The following is a 26348-nucleotide window of genomic DNA, read 5'->3' as shown; positions in this document are numbered from 1 at the left end:
GAGGCCGCCTTTGAACATAGAGTGGCTCCGTTGATCAGCGATGTTGTGACCCCTGCCTGGTCTCACTGAATCCGTGGAAGCGGTGAACTTGGTTGCTTCTTCAGAAGCCTATGAGAGCACTTGAACAGTTCAGACTTCGTCGGAAGCCTATGGCAGCACTTGAATATTTCACACTACTTTAATATTAATAACCTCAGCACGGTGAGCGTCACATGAACTGCCCGGTATTGAGACCAGTGCATGCAGCACTAGTATCCCGGCGAACTGAGCAGGGTCCTTTGTTCGGAAGACGCTCCCGAACTTACGTAAGTAAACATCCGCAAAAGGCATAGAAATTGTTGGGAAGCTGTTAAGTTGGCCTGTTGGTGCTGCTGAAGCCGGCGTATGCGGAAAGAACGGCTGATCGCCTTGCGAATTTGGCTGCTCTGTGCAACAGTTACGCTTGCTACGGAATTTTAACTTCACCATCCCCAGTAGGGGGATCGTTCGAAGGATTGGAAGCATCATACTCCCAGGCAGAAGGCGGGACAAGCGCAAGTTGTCATAATGAATGGTTTGCGTGGCCGAAACTCATCTTCCTCAAACGCTAGTGAAAATGGCAAGTGGACCGAAAAGCCTGGCGGCTTGTCCCTGTCGACAAATATAAATTCAAAGAAACAGAGAGATAACTGCATAGTGCCAGCAGTTGCAGGAACACCTACGGGCGGAAGTTGCAGGAGCGGCTCGGACTGCGGAACTAGTACAGCAATTCACGATGTGCATCACACGCAGCTTGCCGTAAGCTGATAGCAGTCAAACTACCACTACTTTTTGAGTTTAGAGTTGTAATAGAGTAAAGCAATCCTGCAATAGTTGTTCTGTGACGGGTGCATTCGTTTGCTCTGCGTCTGCTTCATGGCCAGCAGTGGAACTCAAGGGTGGCCGCTGGAAAGTACGATGTAAATGCATCCATGAAACTATTTCGCTTGCTGTCGCCATCACTACCATCCTTGAGGCCGATTTTCCACAAAATCGTAGCTCTGGGGGCTAAGGATAATATCGTTGGAGAATCAGCTGTCCCCAATGGAAAGCCATTATTTGAAGCATTTCCTCCAGCTGTACTTTTTGTGGGCTTTGAATCCGCCGGGGTTTATCAAGCACATTTCAAACTCAGGTTGGCATCAGGTTCAGCTGCGTTTTATCGAGCGAACACGAAAGTTGTTCTCTTAAGCACGAATTCCTCTATTGGCCCTCAAAGTCTTGCCGCTTCCGCCTCTGCTTTGTTCGAAGGAACAAGGACCGCTTTTCTCGACGAGTACATGCAATCACTCCGGACTCAGCTAACTTTTCTGTGACGGGCATCAAGGAAAACCAGGCATCTACAGCAGTAAGAAGTGCTTTTAGCGCCTCATCAACTTTAAATTAACGCGCAACTCCAGGGAATAGATTAAAGGTCTGTACAGCCAGCAGTACTGGGTCGTACCACAGCTGTCCATAGATAGTATATACTGGAAAGTAAAATGGACTTCAAATACTGGGGAGACATTACTAGGCTGTTCGGCGGGAGGCTGAACAAACACCAAGAAATAGATACTGATAATATGACTAGACCCAGCATATCTAATACTAGCCCCAAGTTCGTGTGCATTGAATGCGTCACACTATGTTTGTCCACTTAACGTAGATGTTTTTGTCGAGCAGCCCTTATTCGCAAAGGCAGGCAGCTACCAGAGCAAGTCTCAGTTTGTCTGATGAGCCGTGAAGTCCGTGCTGTTGTGCGATTGACATCTAGGTGGCCCCGGGAATGAGCGCCAGTTTCTTAGTAAGCACGCATGTCACAAAAAGGAGAACAGTTTTCTTGAACAGCTCGCAAGACGGTAGAGCAGCCTGGCCCAGAGACGCCGATTTAGAAGGTTAAGAATGTTTTACAAGCATAGTAAGAACGGGTACTTTGTGCAGGTAACGTTTCGAGCTGGTGACAAGAAAACCTATTGCTACGATCTGCAGATCGAGACCGAGGTATATAATTTAGGTCCCCTATTTTCAGGTCAACCATAGTTGCAGGCGCACCAACGTCTCTTGCTTAGTGCCAGTAGCGCAGTGCTCTGCATGTATAATCTTGCGCATCGCTGGTACTCCAAGTATGTTCGCCTCCAACACCATCATTTCCTTCGAACCAGCTGTTTTTTGTTTTGCGTGACAGCGGGAAACATTTTTGGTTCCGTTACGGGCATTCCAAGGCTTGTGTTCCGTAAACCTTCCTCCAGTGATTTCTTTGGACAGCGCCATTGTGGGAAAACGCAAAGAAAAGACAGTGCTCCTGTCCAATGATGGCAACGCTGCTTCTACAGTAACACTAGTAGTGCCCCCTCCATTCGACGTACAGCCCGACTCTTTCCTGCTGCCTGTTGGGAGTTCACAACAGGCAAGTGTTCGTCGAGCACGCTTCCGCTTTGAAGGGGCTCAGACACGCAGCAAAAATGGGGTGATTGCATTGCTACGTCTGCGGCATTGTATATCCATACAGCATTTGCCCCCAGTGCCAGCTTGCTGCAATGCATTGTTGTTGCAATAGGTAGTCTTTGCAGTTGAATCCTCCCAGTGCGGGGCTTTCGATGCCCAATTGGAAATAAAATATGATGACGTAAGCTGCTCTAGAGAACGATGAAATTACACTACTGTAGCTAGTTGCCCCTGGTGCGAGGCATGTGTAGCCTCGTGCCCGAGACAGAGCGCTCCTTTGATGCATGATGCCGCCTCGATATCTAGAAGCCAAGGATGCGCTGATTATTCGCTGGAGCATAATATTCGCATTACCAATTGTTGCTTCTGTGAGCTAATGTCTTCTGCAGGGCCGCGTGGAAGTGAAACAGATTCAGGGGACAGTGGTCGAGGGTGCAGTAGCCCTCTCAACTTCCTTCCTCAAGTTCGACACGACCTTTGTCAACCTGACGTGCGAAAAAACTGTTTGCATTGAGAATGACACCAACGAACACTTGCCGTTTTGGTGGTCCTTTGGGCCGTCGAACGACATCAAAGACGCATCGGAGCACAACCGTGAGTTGGTCTCCTCCGGCTGCTATACTATTAAGCCAGCATCTGGGAGAGTTTGGGCGAAGTCGAAGCAAAATATCCGCATTGAGTTCGCTCCAATACAAGCGACCATCTACAACTCTACTGCACGCTTGAACATTGCTGGGAGGTGACCTGTTTGATTAATCCCTTCACCTGTCACTGAGCGTAACGGTCGAATATGCTACGAACTGCATGTAGAAATAAATGCAAGCGTGGATTCTTACCGGAACAGTAAATCGGGTAGCCGATAGAGTCAAACGTCGGTGTTACTCAACAGGGAAACACCAGAAGCGCTGTTCGGAAACATTTTCTTCGTGTAAGTATATTGCAGACGGTGTGTGCATTTACTCTGTTGAGAGCAGAGAAATGGGTCTCAAACTGCAACTTTATGGAACGGGCACAGGGCCGCAAGTCAAGTTCACGAGGGCAGAGCTAGACTTTGGGGACGTTGTCGTGTACACAGAAAAGATGCTTGATGTGGAAATCGTGAATACAGTACGTGTATTTCCAGTCCAACTATCCCTTCCATAGCACAAAAGGAGAAATAGCAGTGGCACGGTACTAAAAGGCAAGCAGAAACTGGGCCTCTAATTGGTGTGGAAAAGATATAGTAGCCAACGACTTGGGGAGGTCTGTAAACACGCCGTAGCTTTCCACTCTGCTCTCATGTGCTGGTCCCGGCAGGGTGATATCGCTGCATCATATTCTGTGAAGCCGCTCGCCGGTGCTTTCCCTCCAGGAACAGAGGTAAATTTTAGCCCCAGCAGCGGATGCATTTGTATTAACAAGGCTGAACGGGTGCAGGCATCGTTCAGGCCAGCATTCGTGGGGGAGTTCGAAGCCACCGTGCTGTGGGCGATCGAAGCGTCTCCAGAAGACATCGCTTTAAAGCTTAAGGTGATGCATTACAACTGTGTGGGAACGACAGCTGACGAGACTGGATGCTCCCCTACATAGGCTTAACCAAAAAAAAGATACTCATAGTTTCCGCTCATGCTATGTTGCAAACATTTTCCATTTGACCTTTGAGTGTCCCAATGCGGCTCCAATGGAATCCGAATGCAGGGTCGAGCAGTCCCTCCCCAGATTGATTACGATGTTTCGTCCATTAACTTTGGAGTGATTCCCTTTGGGTTTGAAGAAGTGCGCTCGGTTCAACTAACAAACACCAGTGACGCGCCGCAAACGATCAAAGTGAAGGTTTTAAAGCGACTAGATGATACATATGGCGATATCAGCGTCAACCCTGAAGAGCTAACCATACCTGCCGGCTCATCCGGAAAGGTGGACGTCGTCCTTTGCCCTTCGAAGGCACAGGCTTACATAGAAGAGATTGCCTTTGGTCTTCCGGGCTTGATTGACGAATACTTCATTTTGCCTCTTCGGGGTTCCAGCAAGACACCGCACGTTGCATTGGAACCAGAAGGCACGCTCGTCTTCGACGACGTTTTCATAAACACAACAGCAAGGAAGGCATTCATGATTAGAAATACTTCACGGCTTTCTGCTCAATTTTCTGTCACCCTGGAGGTTAGGCGTGAGCACATAGGTATTGACATTTCCACAAGCAAGGTCTTACTTGCCATCTTTCCATTAGCATTATACTTCACCAACACAATCACTGACGAAACACACTGTTGAAGCACAAAATTCCATTTAACAACCAGTCTGGTGTTTCCTTTGAAGCAGGGTGGAGACAATGTTGGCGCGGAGGTATCGCCATCAGAGGGCTTGGTTTCTCCCCTGTCGGCGGTCGCCGTTTCAATCATTCTCCATCCGCTAGCTCCTGGCGACGTGCTAATCACTTGCTGGGTAAGCATCGCCGGCCTGGACAGTCCCTTTCAGCTGGAAGTTTCTGCTTGTGTTTCCGGTCCTAAACTCAAGATCGAGCCAAAGGAACTCCAATGGGGAAAGGTAGGGAGCTAACAATCTACCGCAGGCTTACCCTCCTCCGCGCTGTAAACGATCTGTTCACACTTTTCAGGTGCACCCGTTGAGCTTACATCTGGAGTTCGCTTTAGCTGTACTCTGTAAAGCGGACATTTCTCCAGTAGATCGCCATATTCTACACTTTGCTCCGGCGCCTTATTTGCAGATAAAATGCCTTGACGAAGTGACACAGCAAGTTGAGCTAACCAATATTTCCCCGATCCCAGCTTCAATTCGCTGCTGCGTTCGGAGCAAACATGGGTATTTCACGGTGAAGAACCCAGAAATGATTTTGGAAGGAGGGGCTTCGGCGCCTGTTCATGTAGTCGCAACCTTTCTTGAGGCGGTTGCTTCCACCGGACAGTTGGTAGTCTCTGCTGTTGACGGTCAAAGCCTGTTGGTTTATTTGAAGGGCCAGGTAAGGGTCTTGGCTTCACGCTGATCGTGTATGCAATTTTACAGTAGGGACAAAACATCACGTCGGGATGCTGAGAAACAGGCTAAGGACCCTGACGCCGCTAATGTTGGTGTATCCAGGCGGTCGGCTCCCCTGTTGTATTGGAGGATTTTGGGTCCTGTACTGATTTCCAGCAAGTCTGTACGAGCAACCCCAAGCGCAAAACCTTTACACTCTTGAACAGGGGTAACCGGCCACGTCAGATACACTTTCTGGACGGATCAAGAAACGCATACTCGCGACAGGTCAATGATGCGCAGCAAAAATTCAAGGTGCAGCCAAGCGAGTTTGTACTGGGACCAGACAGCTCAATGGAGGTGAGGTATTGCCGTCCAGCGCCCGTGCAACCCGGTGTAGTCTTCAAAATCAGCCTTGATACCGCCAATCGTTGGAGTAAAGCCTTTCTAAACTTGTGCAGGTTGCAATCGAAGCCTTGAGTACGTTGCCGGGCAGAGCTTCGCAAGTTATTATTTGCCAGGAGTCCTTCGGTCCTGGCACAACGCCAGTGCGCATCGCTAGAACACTCGCCACAGCAGACTTTTTCACTCCAAATCTTGTTGCAACACCATCATCTCTGGCCTTTAAGTGAGATGCAACCCAGGGAATACGGCAATCAGAGCAACAGCTACCCCTTCAGCTGCTATTCTGTGCATGAGAAAGCTAAGTTTCTCAACAGGGCTTTTGGTGCTCCATATGCTTTGTTGCCTTGTGTTTCTGTGATTCGCTTCGAGGCACGTATGGCGAATGGAAAATGAAACTGAGCTTCTCCGGGAGACAGTACTTCTAAGCAATTCGTCTCCAATCGTTCTTAGATGCAAAGCAAAGGCAACACAGCCTTTCGACGTAGAGCCGAAATCTTTCTCTCTACGTCCGCAAGAAGCGCTGGAAGTTAGTGTGTTTTTCAATACTCTCTACAACGGCCGCCATTCCTCCCGGACAAGGTGAAGCTTGACACACCAGAGGATTGCGTGTATTAGGGCGTATCACTCGATGCAAAACAGTACAGTATCCTGCGTATCTAAGGTAAATGGTGGCGTGCACCACATCAGTTACGACTTACAACTCTGCGATTTCGTATCCTTTAGGGGCTCACTGGAAATCACTTTCAAAGAACATCCAAGAGTAGATGTGATGTCACTAGAAGGGGAAACAGAATTCCCAAATGTTGAGCTTGAAACCACAATGTTGGACTTTGGTTTCATAGTAAATGAAACTACAAAGAGGATTCCACTTCGCATGCGAAACGTCGGATGCGTCCCGGTGACCTACAGTTGGTTTTTAACAGATGCCTACTCATTCAAGGATCTCAAAAGTACACGCGCACACAGCTCAACCTAATAGACTGTAGGACTCATACAAGACGCCCTACATGCTTCAAGTGCCGCCGAATACTAGTTGAAGTGTTTGTTACTCGTCTCCCTTGTTATCGCAGGTGCTGACAATAGTGAACCTTTAAATTCGGAAGGTTCAGGAGTACCGATTCACAAAATCTTTGACTTCACGCCTTTTACGGGAATAATTGAGCCGGGAGCCGTTGAAACTGTTCACGTACGCTTTTGGGGAGTGCCTAACCGCGAAGCTTCCGCTGTAGCCTTGTGCAGCATAGGCAACGGACCGGAATACCCAGTACGCCTAATAGGTAGGCATTTCCACAAGGGTCACCAAACCCCACTGAGATGAATTCACTCCTTTAAATAGGGGCAAGATACTGGCGTTGGACTATCCTTGCTTTTGATGGAATAAGCCTCCTGCGGAGTGCTTGTCTGCCACACAATAGGTCGAGCATCTTCTCCACGGCTGAAGGTCAGCCAAACCGAATTCGACTTTGGGGAACTACCGTACCTTAAGCCAGTCACCGCGGAGGTGATCTTGGCAAATGGCGGCTTGGTTGACCTTAACTTTGCCGTCGACATGGAAAGAGTATCGAGGCCATGGGCCATAGACGTTTCAAAGAGGAAGGGACTCATACGAGCAAATGAGAGATTCAAGCTAGACATAACCTTCATGACAGGTATCTACTGCACCTGCAGCCTTTGTTAAATGTATCTAAAATATGCTGTGAGTGCGCAAGTAAATTCATAGGCTATCTCTGGACTTCGTGTTTCAGGAATACCGGCGGAGGTCATTGAACAGATCTTCGTGGAAGTCGACCACTGCGACCCGATAGCTGTCACGCTTCGTGGAAAAGGAACATACCGTTGTCTCCTCATGGGTCTTCCGCGAGCGCCTGAAGATGGCGGTTGTGAAGAACTAGACCAGAGTAAGCAGTGTTATGTTTCCGAGAATGGATCGACGGTTGTGAGTTTGTACGGCAAGATACCGTAGTCCACTGCACATACGCCTCGCGTAAAGTAGTCTCTGAATTGTTCGTAGTTGGCGCTGTGATGGTAGGGTGTGAAGGAGTTGTCGGCGTTTCTACTGAGAATGGAGCGGCTCTAGCTGTTTGGCAGCAAGCAGCGGAGGTTGACCGGCAGAAACTTTGTAAAATTATGTTGGAACAGTATAATGCAGTAGGCCAGCATGCCAGGGAGCAGCAATTGTTCTCCTGACCGTTACATCTCATAGATCGAGGGGTTTGCTGCCTGGATACAGGGTTCTCGTAATTTGCATGGGTTGCTTTTGTTGTGACTCAAGGCTGCAACTTCAGTATCCAGACATAATGAACAGTGTACAACGGATACAGTGAACGGGCCTAGCAGTGGGAAAGATGAGAGGGAACCGCTTAGGCACGGCTCCAGCTCATCGTTGTCCGTAAGCCCGACACTAGAGCTGAGGGGCAAAATTATGTATTTAGGGTTAGTTTGGTGGTGATGAAGTTAGCAACTGTAGCAGCGGTTCAAAACCGATTCTCCCGGTAGTGCATCTACCCGCAAATATGCATAGTGCCAACCCGCGTCTGAGGCTCATCTCGTGTTAGCCTGTTCCTAGCTTGCGCGCAGTCAGCATGCTTCACCAACTGGCGGCTTCCTGGCGAGGAAACATCGTTTGTTGCAACTCCCGGCAAGTATATTCTTGATTTTGGGAGCGTTGTTGTTGGCCAGTCCAAAACAAGGATAGTGCAACTGCGCAATATGTCTCCCCAGACATTTGGAGTCAAGATTAGCAAGAAGGTCCATAGGAATTCCAGAAGAAGAGACAGCTAGCTCCCTGGCGGCTGGAGACAACGGCAGAAAATTCGCTCGGCGTAATATGCCTACTGAAGCCTTTGTTGGCGGCTGCGTTACTAGCAATGGCTAGCACTCTTAAAAATGGCGCTGGTCATTCTTGCATATGCCAGGGATCGCGTTTCCCCTCTGGTCTTTTGCTCCTTTGCAGGACCTGCAAGGGACTGGATTTCATGTGGAGCCAGATGTGATTAGCCGTTTGCACCCGAATGAACAAACGACAATTGCTGTGACGGCCAAACAGGACAGGGAGGGAGATGCAAATGTTCTCCTCACAGCTTTCGTCTCTGGCAGTCTGAACTACCAGATCACTCTTAAAGGCAAATTTGTTGTGCCGGATCTGCACTTCTACACAGATACATTGGACTTTGGAAGTACCAAAAGGGGTAGGAAGAGCCTATAGAAACGGAAGTGTGATTGGTTCTGCACAGAGTTCAGAGTGCGCCCCACAGAGTTTATTTCCGTCGTCCTATGTGCCTTGGCTACTTGTTAGCTTAACTTCTACAACGGCAGAGATACACAGCAGCAATGCAATAGAAATATTACGATCCGCCGATCCGCTAATTCCGTAGGCCAAGTAGGCTGCCCATTAATTATGGGCAGGAACACCCCCTTTTGCCTCCAGCTGAAGTACATTTGATGGATTTGGCGCTTCAGGACTATGTAAAACGCTGACACTGAGGCTACGAAATGAGAAAAGCGTTCCTGCTCAGTGGCGTTACAGGGGTCTCGTTGATAAGGGTGACAAGGCGCAACGCGATGCTCTCAAGTGTTTTACCATAGAACCCAAGCACTCGGTTGTCGAGCCAGGTGAGCGTGCGCCTGTGCGTGCAACAGCTACTTCTTGCCAGTTTCCCGATAAGTCGTGGCACATTGCGGCTATCTAACCGTCAACTACAGCAGGAACTAAATGTGACTCTTTGCCGAACTTTCGGAAACAGTGAAAGGAGCATATCTCACGAGCAAGGATGTGACTGTGCGACTTCTACAGGGGAGTGGATTGACTTAAAAGTCCAGTTCTTTCCAGAAAAGGCGGAAAAGGAAATATCCGCCCGACTGATATTTTGTATTGAGGACAACCCCAAGTGGAAATGCATAACGGCAACAGGGGCTCCGAAGCTTCATCGGTTGGAATTTGTCCCGTCCTTTGTCGATTTTGGTTACAGCCTTCCCTCACACATTTTGCGGCAAGATGTGATAATTCGCAATAATTCCGATGAGCCTTGCGAGATATATTCTCTTGAATTCGACGAGCAGTACAAGCAAACGAATGCTATGCTCCTGGACTACGACGGGTTCGACGAATCAGGCATTGCCCTGCTGCCCGTCAGGTACTTTATACGATGGACAGTACACTTAACGTGTGTTGATAGGTTCAGAGGGAGGCGGTGTAAGGTCCGCCTGGGCCCTACCACCGTACTCCCAAGTTCCACCATTTGCATCCTCTTAATGCCATTTTCTTGCAAAGATCTGTCTGCGGTGGCCTAACGTACTGACATCCAGTTCTGTTCCTACGCCTCTAAATTAGTGTGTTGTCCCTGGTAACACATTCTGAGATCATTTGTTGCATACGAACCGACCCGGCATTCCAACAGGCTTTCTCAGCTAGACTAATCGGCATAAGAATTGCCTTACCGCTTTCAGTCGTTGTCTTCTTGCATTCAGACCCCCAGGAAAAGCTTGTTGGTCTAGGGTCCGCAAGGCCGCACTGCAAAAGGCTGTGGTCGAAGGCCCTCCTGCTTCAGATTTAGAGGGACTCGGTGCAAAATCTGAGGTTCCAAACAGCGCACGAGGAAGACTGCAAAATGCACAGAGCGAAGCAGGCCCACAGGAACAGCAACCAGGAGAAAGCAGCAGCGATGAATCTGCCGATGAAGGCCCTCAAAAATTCCCCTATAGAGTGCTACCGCCTTGCAGGTCAAGTTAACATACACAAACAGCGGGGGTCCCGATTTTTCTTGTTAGTTGGCTAAGGATCATCTCTGCGTGTATTAGTCAAACCTATGCCGGAAACGTCACTCGCCTCTACAGCACTTTACTCCGTATCCGTGAAATCAGCCTCGCATGGGGCCCTATATGCTTGATAGTACCCAGATGCACAAGTATTTCTACGTTCAGGCAAAGTGCAATAGTCCTGGGTCCAATATGCAGCGGAAAGCGTTCAGTTGCTGCTCACATAGGAGGCGAGGCCCGGCGGCAGCTCACCCTAGATGAATGTGTTGAATGGGCAATCGGTGCTTCCGGGAAGAAGAAAAAGCTTGAATCGGCTGGATTGGAGAACGCACGACTCGTTGAAGAGTTGATTAGGTCCATTGAAGCTCTGGAAGGCGAAGCAGAAGCTACGGGCGGCAAAAAGAGTACGGTAGTGCATGCAAAGGGCGCTGTAAACATCCAAATCGTGTTTGCGTGGCAGTAAGTGGTAGACAAAGGGGCGCTTTAGAAAGCTTTCCTGCGAATACCTGCTCATCCGGAATACCCTGGCAGCTGTAAGTGCGTTGAGGGTTGCAATGCTTCTCATTTTTACTTCTCTCCCCAGATGGCAAAGCAAAAATCAGCAAAGGTGACCGACGAGCAGAAGCCAGTAGCCCCGGACTTCCTTTGCACTTACTGGCAGCGGCAGTTAAGCTGCGCGTGGCACAGCCAGACTGCTTTGCCGGTACAGTTTTTCGCGTCGAGCCTAGTTCATACTGCCCGTCGCTTGCGGATGGAGCAGTTGCTATCTTGAGGGGTCTTCGAAACGAAGATGTCATGGTTACTATAATTAAGGTGCGAATTCTGCAAAGCCTTCTTATGCTAGTGCATTCGAGTCTGCAAGCTCTGCAGCGGCTGAACTGGCTGCCTTGCTTTGCATGGTTGTCAGTTATCAAAGCCGCTTGGTATTTGTAAACGACCCCTTTTGCTTTCCTGTATCTGTCGCAGTTTGGACAGCCAGATTGTCCTCAAAACGAAGGGGAGTCTGCTTCCAACCCATTGTCAGAAGGCATTGCATTCTATAAGGGACTTTTGGCGAAACAACTTCAGAGGGAACGTGAGATTGCAGAACAGCTGGACTCTGGCAAAGGATCAGAAGGTGTTTCTAAGTCTTCCACATCTGGAATGCAATCCGACCTAAAAAAGAGGAGACCCCCTACCGTTGCTGAGGGGGAAGGCCACCCGGCAATTGGGCACCTGACCGATGGAAACGTTGAATCTTTAAAGCACGAGCTGCAGTCACTTCAACAGTCGCGCCAGAGGTTTGAAGGCTACATAAGTACAAGCCGGCTGGCGCAATCGTTCGTCCAGGACCAGGTTGCAGCCTATTCGTCTGCAGAGACTGAGCTTCTGAAGGAGTTAAAGACTGAAATGGAGCAGTCCCCCGTGCCTGTATCATCTTGTGTTGGCTCCAGAAGAACCAGCCAGAGGACATCTCTAGGCTCATTTCAGCGCCTCATCACATTCTCCATTGGATTTGCTAATTCATCGCAACCCATAGAATCTCTGCTTGCACAGCTGCACCCTCTAAGAGAACCCATAATTCCTAGTGAACCACCAGTGCCAGCGGCTAAGTTTCTGGAAGTCGTTCACTACCCATCTTCCTCACCTGCACTGGAACCTCCAGCGAAGTTCTCTCTTTTTGCACCTCTGCCTACAACGGCGATGGAAAAAGCTGAGGAAGAAGAAAGTAAAAATAGAACCAAAAAGCCAAAGGAAACGGCTTCCACTGTCACATCGAGATCAAAGACCAAGCAGGAAAGAGGGTAAGAGCAGCAACAACTAGAAACATACAGTCGAGCAGTACTTTTTTAAATTGCCCTACCTACCAAAAGCAAACTGCACAGGCACATTCGCTTTAGAAACAACCCTCTACCAGCTAGCTCAGGCAGCTCCGCAACAATCTGTCAACTGGCCTACTCAGCGGAGAAGATGAGAGCTTAGCTGCACGCCTTGCAGTGGAACCAGGGTTCACAAAGGCATCAAGGTGGACGTTGCAGCCGCAAACGGAGCAGCGACTGCTCCTCAAATGCTACGTCGATGAAGAGGGCGAGCATGCTTGCACTCTACACTTCGCTGTAGTTGGCGACACCCAAACGTTTCGGCTTGGAGCACGGGCTTCCTGCTCTGTTCCAAGGTTGCTCAATTTTCCTGAAGGGTGTTTTGAACGTGCGGTACAAGACCGGCCCGCTCAGTCTACTATCAAAAGGACCTATATATGCAGTGAGGTATATCTCCGCTTTAGACCGTTGATAACTTTGTCGGAAATCACGCTTCAAAGTATATGCGAAAAGGAGATAATTGCTGTGCCGCGTGTACAAAGTTAAGAGTAACTTTGAGAAACTGTGACGTTGGCACTAAAATCAGGGCTGCTACCAAGTCGTTCCCCTTGAGCAATATAATAGTGCAGGCTAATCTGAAGTGGATATTCTGAATAACACCGCTCACAGGTGCTGATGTAGTGTACGCTGGCTTGCGTTGTTTTGCAGGGCGTCTTTGATTTTGGGCCGCTTCTTGCAGGGCGTTCCACAACAACGGTAAAGTCTCTGTATTCCAAGATGTCTTCAGTTGAGGAGATAGACCTCGTGACGATTCCGCCGGAGCTTTGCGACTTTATGACCCCACTAACCTTGCAGAATGGGTCTCCCTTCACAACCACTGTTAAGGGAATTTTCGCTGGAACAAATGGTCCAGAGGGTAAGGTAAATAGCCGCCTTCCTATCAGGCGAGCTAAAGCAGAATGTTTGGGACCCCCAGAGAGAGAGAGTTAATATGCCGTGTTGTTCATCAACGTGCTAAAACCGTTCATTAACAGGACAGGCTTTTCATTGTCGGCAGTGAGCAAGCTAAACTGGGGGCGTTCAGGGGAAGCTCACTCCTTTACGAGGCTTCTGTTGCTCAGTTGAAACTACCAGGGGACGGAGACAACAGAAAGGCCAGGCAGGAGAACCCATTTTCCTTTTATTTCCTTCCGAAGTGACCCTTGCGCAAAATGCGGTGGCACGCATGCACTTATGGTGCCTACCAAGGAGTGAAGGAGAAGCTACAGATAAATTAGTCTTGACACTGTCGGACAACCAACGGCCACTAGAGGTCAAGCTTTCATCTCATTGTGTTGCCCCCAAAATAAGCCTGCAAGCAGAGAGCATCGTGTTTGGGAGGATCCTCACAGGACAAACTGCAAGAAAGTTAGTGGTTTCCAGAGAATGCCAGCATCTTAGCACGTCCCCATTTTTGCCTAGTGGCTTAAGAGCTAGTCGCACCACTGCAAGCTAAATGCCAGCCATGGTTTTCGCTGTGCCTGCCCCGCCCGTAGTTGGCATTTGCAACGGTGGCAACATTTTGACCAGGGAAACCTTGGTATTTCACAGTCTAATGCGCGTGGATATTTCAAGGTAAAATCTCACAGCAAGACACAAATTATTTCTCCATACTTCGGGAATTCGCACCTTATTGTGTACTGGGTGTGAGCAGAACTGTCTTTGTTGAGAATCCTACTCCTTTTGAAGTCCGATGGAATTTCACAGCCCAAGAGGTGCCTTCAAAATGCTTTTCTTTCGACCCTGAGCAAGGTGGAATCTTGGGTGCATTCTCCAGCCAACCACTTAACGTTGTGTACGAGGCTCCTCTAAAGCCATCTACGGCACAGTGCCGCCTTAGCTTCAGATGCACAGATGCCGAGGGAATTTCAAACGGCTCTGAAGTTAAAGGCATGCAAAGTGAGCAACGACGTCCGAGCCCGGCAAAGCGAGTTTCTTGGCATGTCGTGCTTCTCCTTAAAGTTGAGCAAACCAGGAGATCCCCTTGATTTGTGCGTGCTGTATCAGTTTCGGCAGAAGCCTTTTCTATTGATGCTGGAATTGAGCTGCCATCAAAGACGCGAGCCTTCGAATTTGGCAAGGTTCAAGCGTACCAGGAGGCCGAGATACCGTACACCATATTTAATAGGGGGAAATATCCCATCCGTTTTGATATTGAGTAGGTCTACCGACACGGTGACTAGAGAAACGCAGAGTCTCCCCTCGTCTTAAATACTAACAGAAATCACGGGGTTGCTGGTTTGGCAGCAGACCGTGCTGCATCCGAGGTCTTTTCGGCGTTCCTAATAAGTGACCCGTCATTCACTAGAAGGAAGCACGAGTCCGCAAGAAGGAGCGCAAGTATCTGTTATAGTAGTACAGCTACCTATTTCGTACTATCGCTCCGGCAACTCTGTCACTTGAACTGGGCCAATTTTTGTGGTTTCAGCATCTGTAGCCCGAGGCTTCGGAACTTTCTGACGTTAACTCCACAAAACGGTGAAGTTAAGCCAGGGGAGCAACGCAAGGGAATGGCGCGCATTAGCGCCAGGCATGAAGTTGAACTAGCTGGGACAGATGAACTCGCCGTCACTATCAAGGACGTTGAATCGGGTTGCGCCATGGAGCCACCACAGCCGCCAATCCAGGTCATGGCCATTGTCGCGTTCAATGAAGTGTCCTTGTCACCACCGCGGGGCCTCAATTTCGGTCCAGTAGAGAGCGGCAAGACAAGCCTGCTGTACGTTTGGTGGGGGAAGGGGGGAGGAGGGTGCGCGGGAAGGCGTTGAACCTTGGCGTTTTTACTTTGAGATAGAAGCATTTGTGCATGGCTTTGACACGAGGCGCAACGCGTTTACTGCGACGAGATCCTCACAAATGGCATCAAACTTAGACCAGCTTGCTCAAAGTAATCCCAAGACCCCTAGATCGAGAAAATTGGGGGATAAAAAGCAGTAAGTAGGTGCAATTGGGAGCCCTAACTTCTTCCAAATTTGTGCTCGCTCAGTTCCTTCGAACTGGAGAATAAGGGCCGCTTTTCGTTTGACTGGTACATGGTCAACCAAGAGTGCATGTTTACTGCTCCTGAAGAGCCAGCAAGAGGAGCGGAAACCCTTCAGAAGGGGGAGAAGCAAAAGGCAGGGAAGGCCAAGCCCCAGGCGAAGTCTCAAGAGAAGTCGCTCGGAGCAACATTTGGGCCATTCAAGATCGTACCTGTACGAGGCCAGCTAGACCCCGGCAGTAAAACGACAATTCAAGTCGAGTATGGAGCTCAGGGAGACGCATCGCATTCACTTAACTTAGCACTGCTGGTAAGGTTGCTGTTGTTACTCCCACATACATCCTACACACGGGAAGAATGCTCCAGTATAGGCCTCCTCAGAAGAAGGGCCCTTCTTAAGAAGCTATTCCAAACTGTGCAGCTTTGTCACGCTGCAAGGTTAGAAAAAAGAAAAATGTCCCCTGCTCCAGGGCTGTTCTCCACTTGTTCAGGTTAATGGTGTGAGGTTGGGGCACGCTGACGAAGTCTCCGTGAGTTCTGTCGGCCCCATGGCTGCGTTCTTCGCCGATCCCTCTGCCCCCATAGATTTTGACGCTTACGGTCCCATCAGGCCGGCTGCAACGTACTTCATTCAAGGCCAGAGCAGTGTTCCATGCATCAGTCTCGAGGTGAGGATCAGCAGGGATCTCCCAACATGTCATTTGCAATGCATTTAAAGCGAACTCACCAGCGCCAGAAACACTGCTGTTGGCATTGAAAATGTTGCCCATACATATGTAAGAGAGAACACCGCTTAAGGGAGCCTGTCTGAAATTCAGATTCCATACATATTGCCCCTACTGGACGACCCACTGCTTGAAATGTAATTTGCAGCCAGAAAAGCTCTTCCATGAGCAAGCATTGGCAACTTCAATGGATGAGGCATATGCCATCTGGCAAAAACGCAGCGGAACAATTTTTGTACAAGATGAAAACTGTCTGTGCTTCGGCCCCGTCATTGCTGGCTCCCAAGGATCGGCGTCGGCTGTCGTTGAAACAATTCGCATTGACAATCCCCAGCTCATCCCTGCGGAGATAATATTCGAGATTAAGCAAGCTTCTAGAGGACCGCATGATAAGAACGCAAGTGGACTGCGCCTTGAAATCAGAGACTCAACAACGTTGCAGCTTTTTCTGAAGGCACGTTGTCGCTTTAAAAGCCTGAGGCATGTGCATGTTGAAAATGCGTCTGCTCGTTGTGCAGCAACAGGTAGCGGACGAGCCAGCATTTGATGTACAACCGAAGCGCATTGTGGTTGCTCCTCACGATTATGCCCATGCTACTCTGTCATTCAAGCCCACATCACTTCAACAATATAGCTCTTCCCTTAGAATTGCAGTGGAAAAATCGGCTAATCCTCTCACCGGTCAGGCGCAATTTGATTTGCGCGGCGAAGGGACCCTTCCAAGCATAACATTGGCCTTTCCAGTGTCAGTTGGTCAAAGGGACACAAGTACGTGCACCCTGCGTGCGCTTGGTTGCACCGTACCCTCTAATAAACTATTAGAACACATATGCATGCGGAAGATGGCCCCTCATGTAGATATAAATCCCGTTACTCTTGACAATTGTCGAAGAATGCCAATGCCCTGACTCAGAACCAAAGTGCCACCTGCCGTACTTTGATTTTGGGCGCGTCGCTGTCTCGCGGACGGCGACAATTCCTGTAGTCGCTAGGAACGAAGGGATCATCCCCGCTACAGCTCGTGTGCAGCTGCCCCCTTGTGACTCCATTGATTTTGACTTGCCCCACTCGATGACGCTAAAGCCAAAGGAGGAAAGAAATTTTTCCGTGAGGCATAGCTCTTCTTGATAGAGAGTGATACATGCCCTGAGACTATGAAGACCAAACGAATCGCTACATACTGCGTATGTGTGAAGCCGGAACATCCAACCAATCAAGCAGGGCTTTTTCTTCTCGGAGACAAAACTTCTGCTTATTCTCTGTGGTGACGCTGCAGCTGTCCTACCGGCCGAAAATACCCGGAGAGCTGGACTACAGATTCCGCATCATGACTCATGCTAATCCTTTTGAAAACGTTGAGATTCATATTAAGGGATGGGCCTTTTCAGAAGAACTTGTCTGGTCTGCGGTGAACCCCCCGAGTCAAACTGGTCTGCGGATCGGTGACGGGGAACTCCTGGATGGAAACCACCTCATGTTTGACGATGTGCCGCTTGGCAAGACGGTTTTTCACGAGCTTACACTTCGCAACATTTCGACACAGGCCATATCGTTCGACCTAAACGTGGAGTCATTAGGGCAACTAAAGGAAAAGTTGGTTTTCACGCCTGCAGGAGGGACGCTTGCTCCGAATACTGCGTGTTCAGTGAATATATCCTTTAAAACTGAAGAACCGATTAGCGTAACTCGCCACCCAATCTGCTTCCCAGCTTTCTTTTCGCAAGGATCAGAGAACAGCTCCATCTCTTCAAAGGTTCCGCCTAAACTCAAGGGGAAGGCAAAAAACAAGCAGGGGGACTCCAGATCAGACGGAGCGGCGACAGGGAGAGGAGACGCTCAATCACCGGAAGAGCTGATACTGTACATCTCCGTTGCAAGCGATATTCGCCAATGCGAACTAGGCATTGAAAGGATTGATTTCGAGGCCACAACCCTCTTCAAATCTCGTCTGTTCTCGTTCACTGTGGTGAGTTGTAATATCTGCCTATGCAAAGCTCACAACGAAACTAAACCTAGCTAGAAACCTAAACCTAGCTCTCCTACGTCTAAGAGGCCCCTCGTTTTGCCTTTCATTGGGCCACACTCCTGCCCGCTGCTAGTGCATAAACTTGCTGTGTTTTTGATGCAGAGTAATACCTCTGCAGTGTCCTTACCGTATGAAATGTTCTTCGAGAAGGAAGGCGAGCGCGATGATCCTGGTTTTTACAAAGTGTCTCCTTGCCGTGGCCATATTTCCAGTGGGGGACAGCAGGTAACGAATTCAGTGGTCACTTAAAGCCTTTAGTGGCCGTAAAAACAGGGGCATATGTGCTGCTGCTACGACGTTGAGTATACCACTAGCAAGGCAGTCTCCAGCCCCCTTACCCGCCGTTGTAAACAATAATCCGAGTAGAGCTCAAGGAGGCAAACGTGGAAAATGGTGGAAGGGCAAGAGCTTTTGCATTTTGCCGTGCAGATCGTGCAAGTAACATTCTCTCCTAAAGAGATGGCGGACTTTGAGAGAACCCTCGTTTGTAGCTTTCCGAATTTAGTTAACGGATCATCACGGGTCTCCGTCCCCGTGACCGCCACCGCTATTCGGCCGATATGCCACCTTGAAATACCTCCGACAGATTATCTTGAACGACGCCCACAGAGCTCTGTCCTCGCGCTTTCCGATAATGTAGCAGTGAGCATGAACTCGTGAACATTTCGCGCTGCAGACCTTCTACTAGCATATTTGAGTGCTGTTGAACATACAGTAGTCAACCAAACGCCTATGCCGACAAACACCTATCCGAACCACTATCTAAATAATGTAGAATAGAGAGATGTCATGCTAATTTGTATACAACTGCAGGTGCTGGAAATTGAGGGAGTCGGAGTTGGCGTCCGCCACACTAAACGAATTCATGTGCACAACCCGACTGCTTCTGACATAGATTTTGAGTGTGAACCCGAGCATGCTTCGAACGAAATCGCAGCACTTTCTCCAAGTGCCAACATGTCAGTTCAGCCTTTTAAATGCCTGACTCGACGGGGGCGTGTCCTCGCCTGCAAGAAAACGGAACTCGTCTTTGAATACACGGCAACACAACTGGGTGTTATCGAAAGGCTTTGGACGTTTTCAGTACCATGTACGCCAACCTAAAAAAACATCCGTTTGCGCGTTAAAGAGGTTCAAGCGAACAACTATAAAAAAAACAATAGTGCTGTGGTGACTACAAACGGTTCAACACATGGCAATGCCAGTCCGTCACGATTGGGTCGGGGCTCATAGGAGTTGTATGAAACTGAGAATGCCTGGGCGGTACCCATCCCATTTACGTTAGTTTTTGTGCGCTTCACTCTGATATTCAGCAAAGGAGCTGTCCCAGACATTGCTTTTGGTTGGACGAGCTATAGAACCTCATGTTACGCTTGAAACATCGCGAGTAAGCTTTCCGCCGACGATAGTGGGGCGCACAGTTGAAGAAAAAGTATTACTACATAACAAGGAATCCATTCCTATTTCCTTCCAGTTTGATAGGTGAGTAATACGTGTTCTTCCCTGAAACCTTTGCAGCAATTGAAGTCCCCGCAGTGGTCCGTAGCGTAATATTTAGTTCGCACAAGCACATAGTCACTCTTTAGGACATATGGGCAGCCCCAAGTAATGCAAAAACTAATGTTTGCTTCGCCCCAGCATGTATTCAATTTAAGAAGAAGGCCGTTATACTGCTCACGCAAAGTAGACGAGAAAGTAGTTGTCGACAATATAGTCAGCCAAGCGCGTACCATCGTACGCGCAAGCCTCAACCACATCCCACTTTCGCATGTTATTAGACTCATCTACAGTGCCTAATCAATCCATTGAGGTCTATGATTGGAGGGAATCTCCCGTGAACAGTCTATTTTCTCAGATTCATTTCTCCTGCATGCATGTGCAGAGCGCAGCTACAGGCTGCTGGATTAGAACTGAAAATTACACCACTTAGTGGCAACGTAGCTCCGGAGAGTTCCGTTCCGATTAGGATATGCATGACCCCATCTGAACAGAAGAACATAAGCGTCAGTATTCCCTGCAAAATCAACCAAAAGTTCCGAGACCTCAGGTTAGATATCAAAGGAGAGGGATACTGCCTCATGCCTTCCTTGAAACTCGTGGAGGAAGGTAAGCTGGGCGAAGTTCCAACCGTTCCGTTTATGCTGCTATGAACATGCCTAATAAGCACATGCCTAATAAACAATTCTTCTATATGCCTAGCTACCCCGTTGCCGTCCCCTTCAGTTTAACCAAAAGTGCTGGGGCATGCAGGTATCAGAGAGGAAACATCTTGGTGACTTTTCAGACACCGAACGCGTTCTAGAAGGCGATTCAGAGAGCTTTGACTTCGGATGCTTACTGGCTGGACAGAATAAACAGGTCTTGTTGAAGTTAGGCAACAATGGAAAGTATGACTTCAGCTTCAGGTGGATTACAAAGGATGCAAGAAACTACGGCGGTGCAGGGAGCATATCTATTCAACCAATGGAGGGTGAGTAACAGGAATGAGTGTTGGCGCTCGAAAGTCTCACGTACTTTGCAACCCGGGTTGCTGCAAATGAAGCGGCAAAAGGCTCGTTTAGGATCTTTAACTACAGCAGCAGAGCAACTGTGTTGCCCGATTTTTCGTTTATCCAAGTATCTAGCACAGCTCACTTGACCGATTTTACCCAAAGCATATGCATCGTGAATAATGTGCATTACAAGAGGCTATATTAATCCCTTTATAACATCGCACAACATATATACCGATGTCAAGCCCTTTTACAGGTACACAGGGCAAGTTTTGAGCAACTTATGCAGTTCCTACGGCCAAAGCCACCGCTAGAACGAAATCTAAGTCGAGAAAAATCTTTTGGTGATTTCACATGGGATACCAGTGGAGTTCCTACTCCGCATCTCGCCTTCCAACTGCAATGATGCGCTGTTTGGTCAGGATATATTCCCAAGGGACAGGTTTTCGATTGCATAGCTGTTTTTGCGCCAGTCGCCTCAACAAATCTGCAATCCTTGCAAGCAACGTGTGAGGTTCAAGGGAAAAAGATATGCAAGTTGCTGCTGACCGGTTCTTGCACAGACCCAAAGGTATCGTTCTCCTTTATAACCCACGATTTTGGAGCGCTCTTCGTGCCGCAAGCGTCGGATGTGCCTTTCGATGGCTTGTCCGTCAAACCTCGCATATCCTCTCGAACTGTGCTAAAGATCACAAATACAGATACCTACCACCAGTGCTCCATATCTTCGCCCTTTTCACCAACCGACGCTTTCGATTTCCAGCCACTGCAAGTCAGCTTGTCCCCTGAAGAGGTGTTGGAAATTCCAATCACCTTCACTCCTAGAGAAACAAAGCTTTACAAGGCCAAAATACCCTTCTTCGTCAACGACCAACTCGCTGCCACTATTCAGCTATCTGGTAAAGGGATCCCAGTCAGGTAAAAGTACTTTTATTGCACTTGCCTAACAGAATGGTAGCTCCATTGATCTGCGATATATATGTTTTTCTCAGTCAACAGTACGGGGCCAGCTACTAACACGATGACATGCTATTTCACTACCTCTTCATAACTTCAACATTTCGCTTGCTTTTTCATAAGCCGAAGCCATTAATTACCCTCAGTGCATTTGCTCACCGTTGTTTCGTAGAGTCGAAGCGCACGCTACTGAGAACGGGATCGTCAAACTTCAACCAGTCCTGCGCGGCAAAGGATCATCCCAATCAATCCGCATCACCAACCATTCCGAAAAGCCAATTTCATTTTACCTAAAGAGTCCAGATGGGGAGCTCAGGTAACGCACGGTTGAAATCTTGAACAAACGGGCCTATTGGTTTCATTCCATAGGAAGGTATACTTTCTAAATATAGTGCAAACTCGGAGGGCTACTGCGTGAATGCGGCGTTTTTGTCAACATCCAGCACCAAGGGAGTTAGTTGGCGGCCCGCATCTTCGCCTTCCTCAATGATAAAGCTGTTGCCCAAGCAGAGCATTGGGACTGAAATACTCTTCCGTCCCGCGGCTCCATGCCAAGAGTTTCAGTTACCTTTGGTCGCAGAGTGCTTGGCTGAGAGTGTTCATGGGCCTCAGGCAGTCCCAGTTTTCCTATGCAAGATTTCGGGGAAGTGCTTTGAAACGGAGGTAAGGTGCAACTGTAGGCCTGGTTACCAAATTACCGAAGGCATTCTTTAGGTGAAATGAGCTCAAAAGAAGATCCGCTGGAGGGTATATTTAAATTGCGTCAAGTGCCGCATTCCACCTTATGCTTCAAAAGGCGCTCAACAGCATGACAACAAGAAAAGTCGTCGCTGTTGGCAGACAATTATGTTAAAGGCCTCCAGTGTATGTCTGCAATCGCTTCGTGCTGTTCTGCAGCTCCGGCTTCGACCCCCATCAGTGGCATTTGGTCAGGTTGTTGTTGGATCGTGGATGTCCCAAGACGTGCTGTTGTCCAATATTGGGGAGCTGCCTATGACTTTCCGATTCTCGAATTCGGAGTCGCATCCAGGCTTGATCTCAATTAGCCCGTCCCATGGGACATTACAACCGCGAGCGAATCAACCCGTTACAGTAACATTCCGTCCCATAAAGGTAATCCGTCACTCCTCCCTCAAAGCTGTTCATGCGGAATGTGACGAGAGCAGCAGATGCATTCTGCAAGCCCCCATGGTCCCCAAGGGTCTGGGTATTCTTCGATAGCTGTCGTCATATCAGGCTCAAAACTGGCAAGACCACAAGCAATGATCTACTCTACCTTTGAGCGTTTCGACTGTTTTGCAGCCGACAGAGCAGTTCGAGATAGATGACATCATATGCTTTGGGCATGCAGTTTCTGGTCCAAAAGAGCCACATACAGAGGTGGCGCGCTTGAATTTCACTGTGACCGGGCAAAGCATTCCATTGCCGGCTGATGCACTTCATGTGATTAAATTTGCCACCAGTGTACGCTCCCCAGCCACGAAGACGTTTTTCCTAAAAAACCCGAAGAAAGTAGAGTGGACGACGACCCCGAGTATATCACTTGAATCTCCAAAGGATGGCAATTATTTCTCTTGCCAGCCTACTGGGCCCATCACAATCCCTCCTCAACAAAAGGTGCCTCTTCAGCTCACCTACCATCCAATGACGATGACCCTTGAAGCCGGCAGTCAAGAACAAATCGGCGCAAAGGGAACACGCCGCGCCCTCCCTTCACAGCACACAGCCACACTCTTCTGCGCCCTTCCAGCTGGAGAAGCCTGCTGCATAAGGTGACTAGCCTTGCCAACATTTCGAAGCGATTCCACACCTCTCTATACAGTACTATGTATACATTACAAGCGCGATTTGCATAAGAGTGTTTTCTAGAGCCCCAAATGCCATCTCGTTACAGAACATGCTGTCGCAGCACAGATAGATTCCCTTGCTGAATGCAGAGCGAGCATCCTCCAAGTGAATTTACCTGTGTTGCGACATGTGTAACCATGCTCGGTGTCTTGAATATTTAACCAAATTTGCATCTCTGCGGCTCAGGATGATCGGCACAGCTTCAGAGCCAACTGTGGAGCAAACTGTGGAGACGGTAGCCACCTGCAAGCAACATACCGCTGTGAATATCAAAATTCGTAATTGGCTGGATACAAGACAAACATTTAACGCTGGCTTTACAATCTTGCAACCTTCCGGAGGGCAGGGCATACAAATTCAGGTAGGGATTCCAAGGCACCATCCCCCTTCGAAACCAAAAAGTTGCAGGAAGTTGTCTATAATATGGCCTGCCCAGCTCTACGTCTCCCTTCAGGATCAAGCTATGTTCAGAAGCTACCCAATGTATAATATTCTTTGTGTACTTCCACAACTAACTAAACAGTTGCAGTCAGTGCATCTTGCGGGATGTTTGTGTGTGCATTTAGGCTCCCTCCTTCCTCGACATCGCTGGAGGTCAGGCCCGAGAATACAGATTTACCGCGTTTGCACTGAAGCCTTGCAACGCCCTTATCCGTTTCCAATTCACAAATCCATCGACGGGAGACTTCACACTTGCGGAGGCCAAGATTCAATTTACTGAAGGAGGGTGGATGGACACCATTTTTTTCGAAGGGAATATACGGCAGCTTTTCCGCCACAGACTGGAAATTGAAAACTTGTCGAACAAGCGTACAACCATCCAGTGCACATCGGCTCACCAAGAAGTAACCTTCAGTCCCCAACCTTTCATCATTGGTCCTCTGGCAACCGGGGTGCTAGATGTTTTAATGCGCGCGACCGCGCCCGGAAATGGGGAGACAAGCGTCGTGCTAGCTAGCGAGGAATTGGGCTTGTTCAAGTACCTCGTGAAATATGAAATGCGAAACCCTGGTATAGAGAAAAGGATTACATGCTCGGCACCCCTAGGGAGAGATACACAGCAGTCTGTTCGCTTCATGCACTTTGGAAAGAAAGCAATGACGTATCAAATAAGTTTGGAATGGCCAGCAGATTCCTTAGCACCTCAAAAGACATCAGCTCTACATGAAATCTTCTCTCTAGAGAGCAAGGGAATACAAGTGTCAGCGGACACCGATGGCCAAGGGGTCGAAATGTGTATTCCCATAAAATTTGTTCCTTCTCGGCTGCAAGAAGTTAAGGCGATTCTCTGTGCCCGTGGTCCAGAAGGGCAGGAATACAGAGTAAGCCAGTTGGCAGGCAGTGCAGAAAGCAGCCCCGACAGATAATCCTCAAGGCATGAGTTTTATCGTCATCTCTAGGTTCGATCCGCATTCAAAGGCTTCATGTTGGTGTTGCATTCGTGCTGATTTGGGTAGGCGCTTCTAGTTGGGCGTACCACGCCTCCGGAGCCTCAAGGCCCTATGAAGGTGCCAAAGGGCAAAGGCCTTGCGCTGGAATTTAAAAACCCACTGGAGACAGCTACTGAATTTACAGCACAGGTGCGTTTCTCAGACCTTCTTCGTCGATTTCCACACAACATGGCTTCTGTCAAATTACGTAAGAGTTGACGAGCGCCATCTTTAATTAAAGAATCAGCATCCGGGTCACCGCGCTGTTAGGGGGAAGTCTTTTAGTTGGTTTGTACAGGGTAATTGGTTTGTACACGGCAGTGTGCATTCCCCTTCATCCTGTACTGCAGGTTGACCAGACAGCGTTTGCTTTGGATAAAAGATCCTTTCGCCTAGAGCCCCGGAAATCCACAACTATCACTGTTACACTTAAAACCGAAGCACGGTCTACAGGTACAGTTATGCATGCTCCCACCCGCGCTGAGACGCTGGACCTTTCAAAATGTGGCTAGCTGTCAGCGACACATCAACGCCTCACAGATATCACCTGCAGGCGTTCAGAGCAATGATGCTGTCCTACCGCTGTGTAAAACCGTCGCGTACGAGCAGAACCACCGTGCTGTTGTGGTTTTTCAGGCCGGCTCATGATAAGCGCTGAAGCTCTGCCAAAATGGATCATTTACCTCAAAACCGACTGACATCACAATGACTGCGTAAAAAATTATTCGCTTTCCGTTCTGTCCCCTATTAGGGAAAGAGGAGCAAGCGTGTTGAACACTGGTGGACGGATTCGTAACAGATGCAACTATGCTTGAGAGAGCTTCAATTCCTGCTGGCTGACATGACTCCTCAAAACGGAAAGATGTGGATACACTGAGGTCTCAGCCCTCTGTCGAAGCCCTAAAAGTGCATGTGTAGTCTCCTCAAAAGTCTCGACTGTCTAGGAAAAGGGTCGTGTAGTCAGTACTCACAATATTTTGCTGTCAAACAATGAACGATCGACCTTCGCATCTATCGGCAATATTCCGGAACGAACACCGTTGCTAGCCGACATGCATTCGAACCAGTTCGGCGTTGGAATGAAAAGAATCGGCCCAGACTGTTGATGAATTCCCTGATTGATAAAACCGGATACGCACGCCACTGGCATTGTTTCCATCTGATCGCTTGTGAATACAGTTCGCAACAATGACAGAATGGGGTACGTAGAACAATGCCAGAATAGGGTACGTAGTCCTGATATGATCGGACTTGCTGCGATGTGGCTGATAAATTGAAAGGCTAACGCGCGGGTAGGAGACATACTGAGATGTCCATTGCTGCCTGAGCTCTAGGGCTACACGAAAAGCAGCCTCCTCCACTCAGAGCACCGCGACCGCCTTTCGCTGCTGCCACCCGACAAGCCTTCAGGAAGCTTCAGACGTGTATTTTGCACGTCCCATGCCAACAAAATCATGGGGCAAAACAAAGAGTCGAACAAGTTCTATGACGAGAC

General features: G+C 48.8%; 1 protein-coding gene across 1 annotated transcript; it reads left to right on the top strand.

The window, feature by feature from the left end:
• Nucleotides 1-1499: 1499 nt before the first annotated feature.
• EMH_0013470 lies at nt 1500-25551 on the top strand (the record flags this gene model as incomplete). The annotated part of the gene is made up of 54 exons (XM_013495264.1): nt 1500-1634; nt 1939-1998; nt 2183-2359; nt 2555-2623; nt 2832-3036; nt 3386-3549; nt 3739-3951; nt 4120-4584; nt 4741-4968; nt 5150-5401; nt 5521-5757; nt 5859-6025; nt 6253-6381; nt 6526-6752; nt 6873-7079; nt 7218-7451; nt 7548-7700; nt 7841-7950; nt 8075-8191; nt 8380-8550; nt 8756-8990; nt 9262-9414; nt 9596-9935; nt 10270-10521; nt 10723-10961; nt 11141-11370; nt 11524-12341; nt 12500-12653; nt 13065-13272; nt 13892-13970; nt 14050-14294; nt 14403-14553; nt 14833-15123; nt 15382-15685; nt 15867-16043; nt 16619-16868; nt 17014-17207; nt 17377-18066; nt 18229-18351; nt 18556-18768; nt 18940-19085; nt 20009-20232; nt 20411-20596; nt 21182-21536; nt 21748-21891; nt 22019-22238; nt 22473-22688; nt 22878-23039; nt 23157-23347; nt 23610-23784; nt 23990-24745; nt 24881-25003; nt 25204-25306; nt 25490-25551. The coding sequence occupies 54 exons, from the start codon at nt 1500-1502 to the stop codon at nt 25549-25551; spliced, it is 12129 nt and encodes a 4042-aa protein (XP_013350718.1).
• Nucleotides 25552-26348: the final 797 nt, after the last annotated feature.

Source organism: Eimeria mitis, genomic scaffold (genome assembly GCF_000499745.2).
Source record: "Eimeria mitis Houghton genomic scaffold, Emh_scaff15, whole genome shotgun sequence".
In the NCBI taxonomy this organism is placed as follows: domain Eukaryota; phylum Apicomplexa; class Conoidasida; order Eucoccidiorida; family Eimeriidae; genus Eimeria; species Eimeria mitis.
Note: the sequence above shows the minus strand (reverse complement) of the source record. Positions and strands in the feature narration are given on the sequence as shown.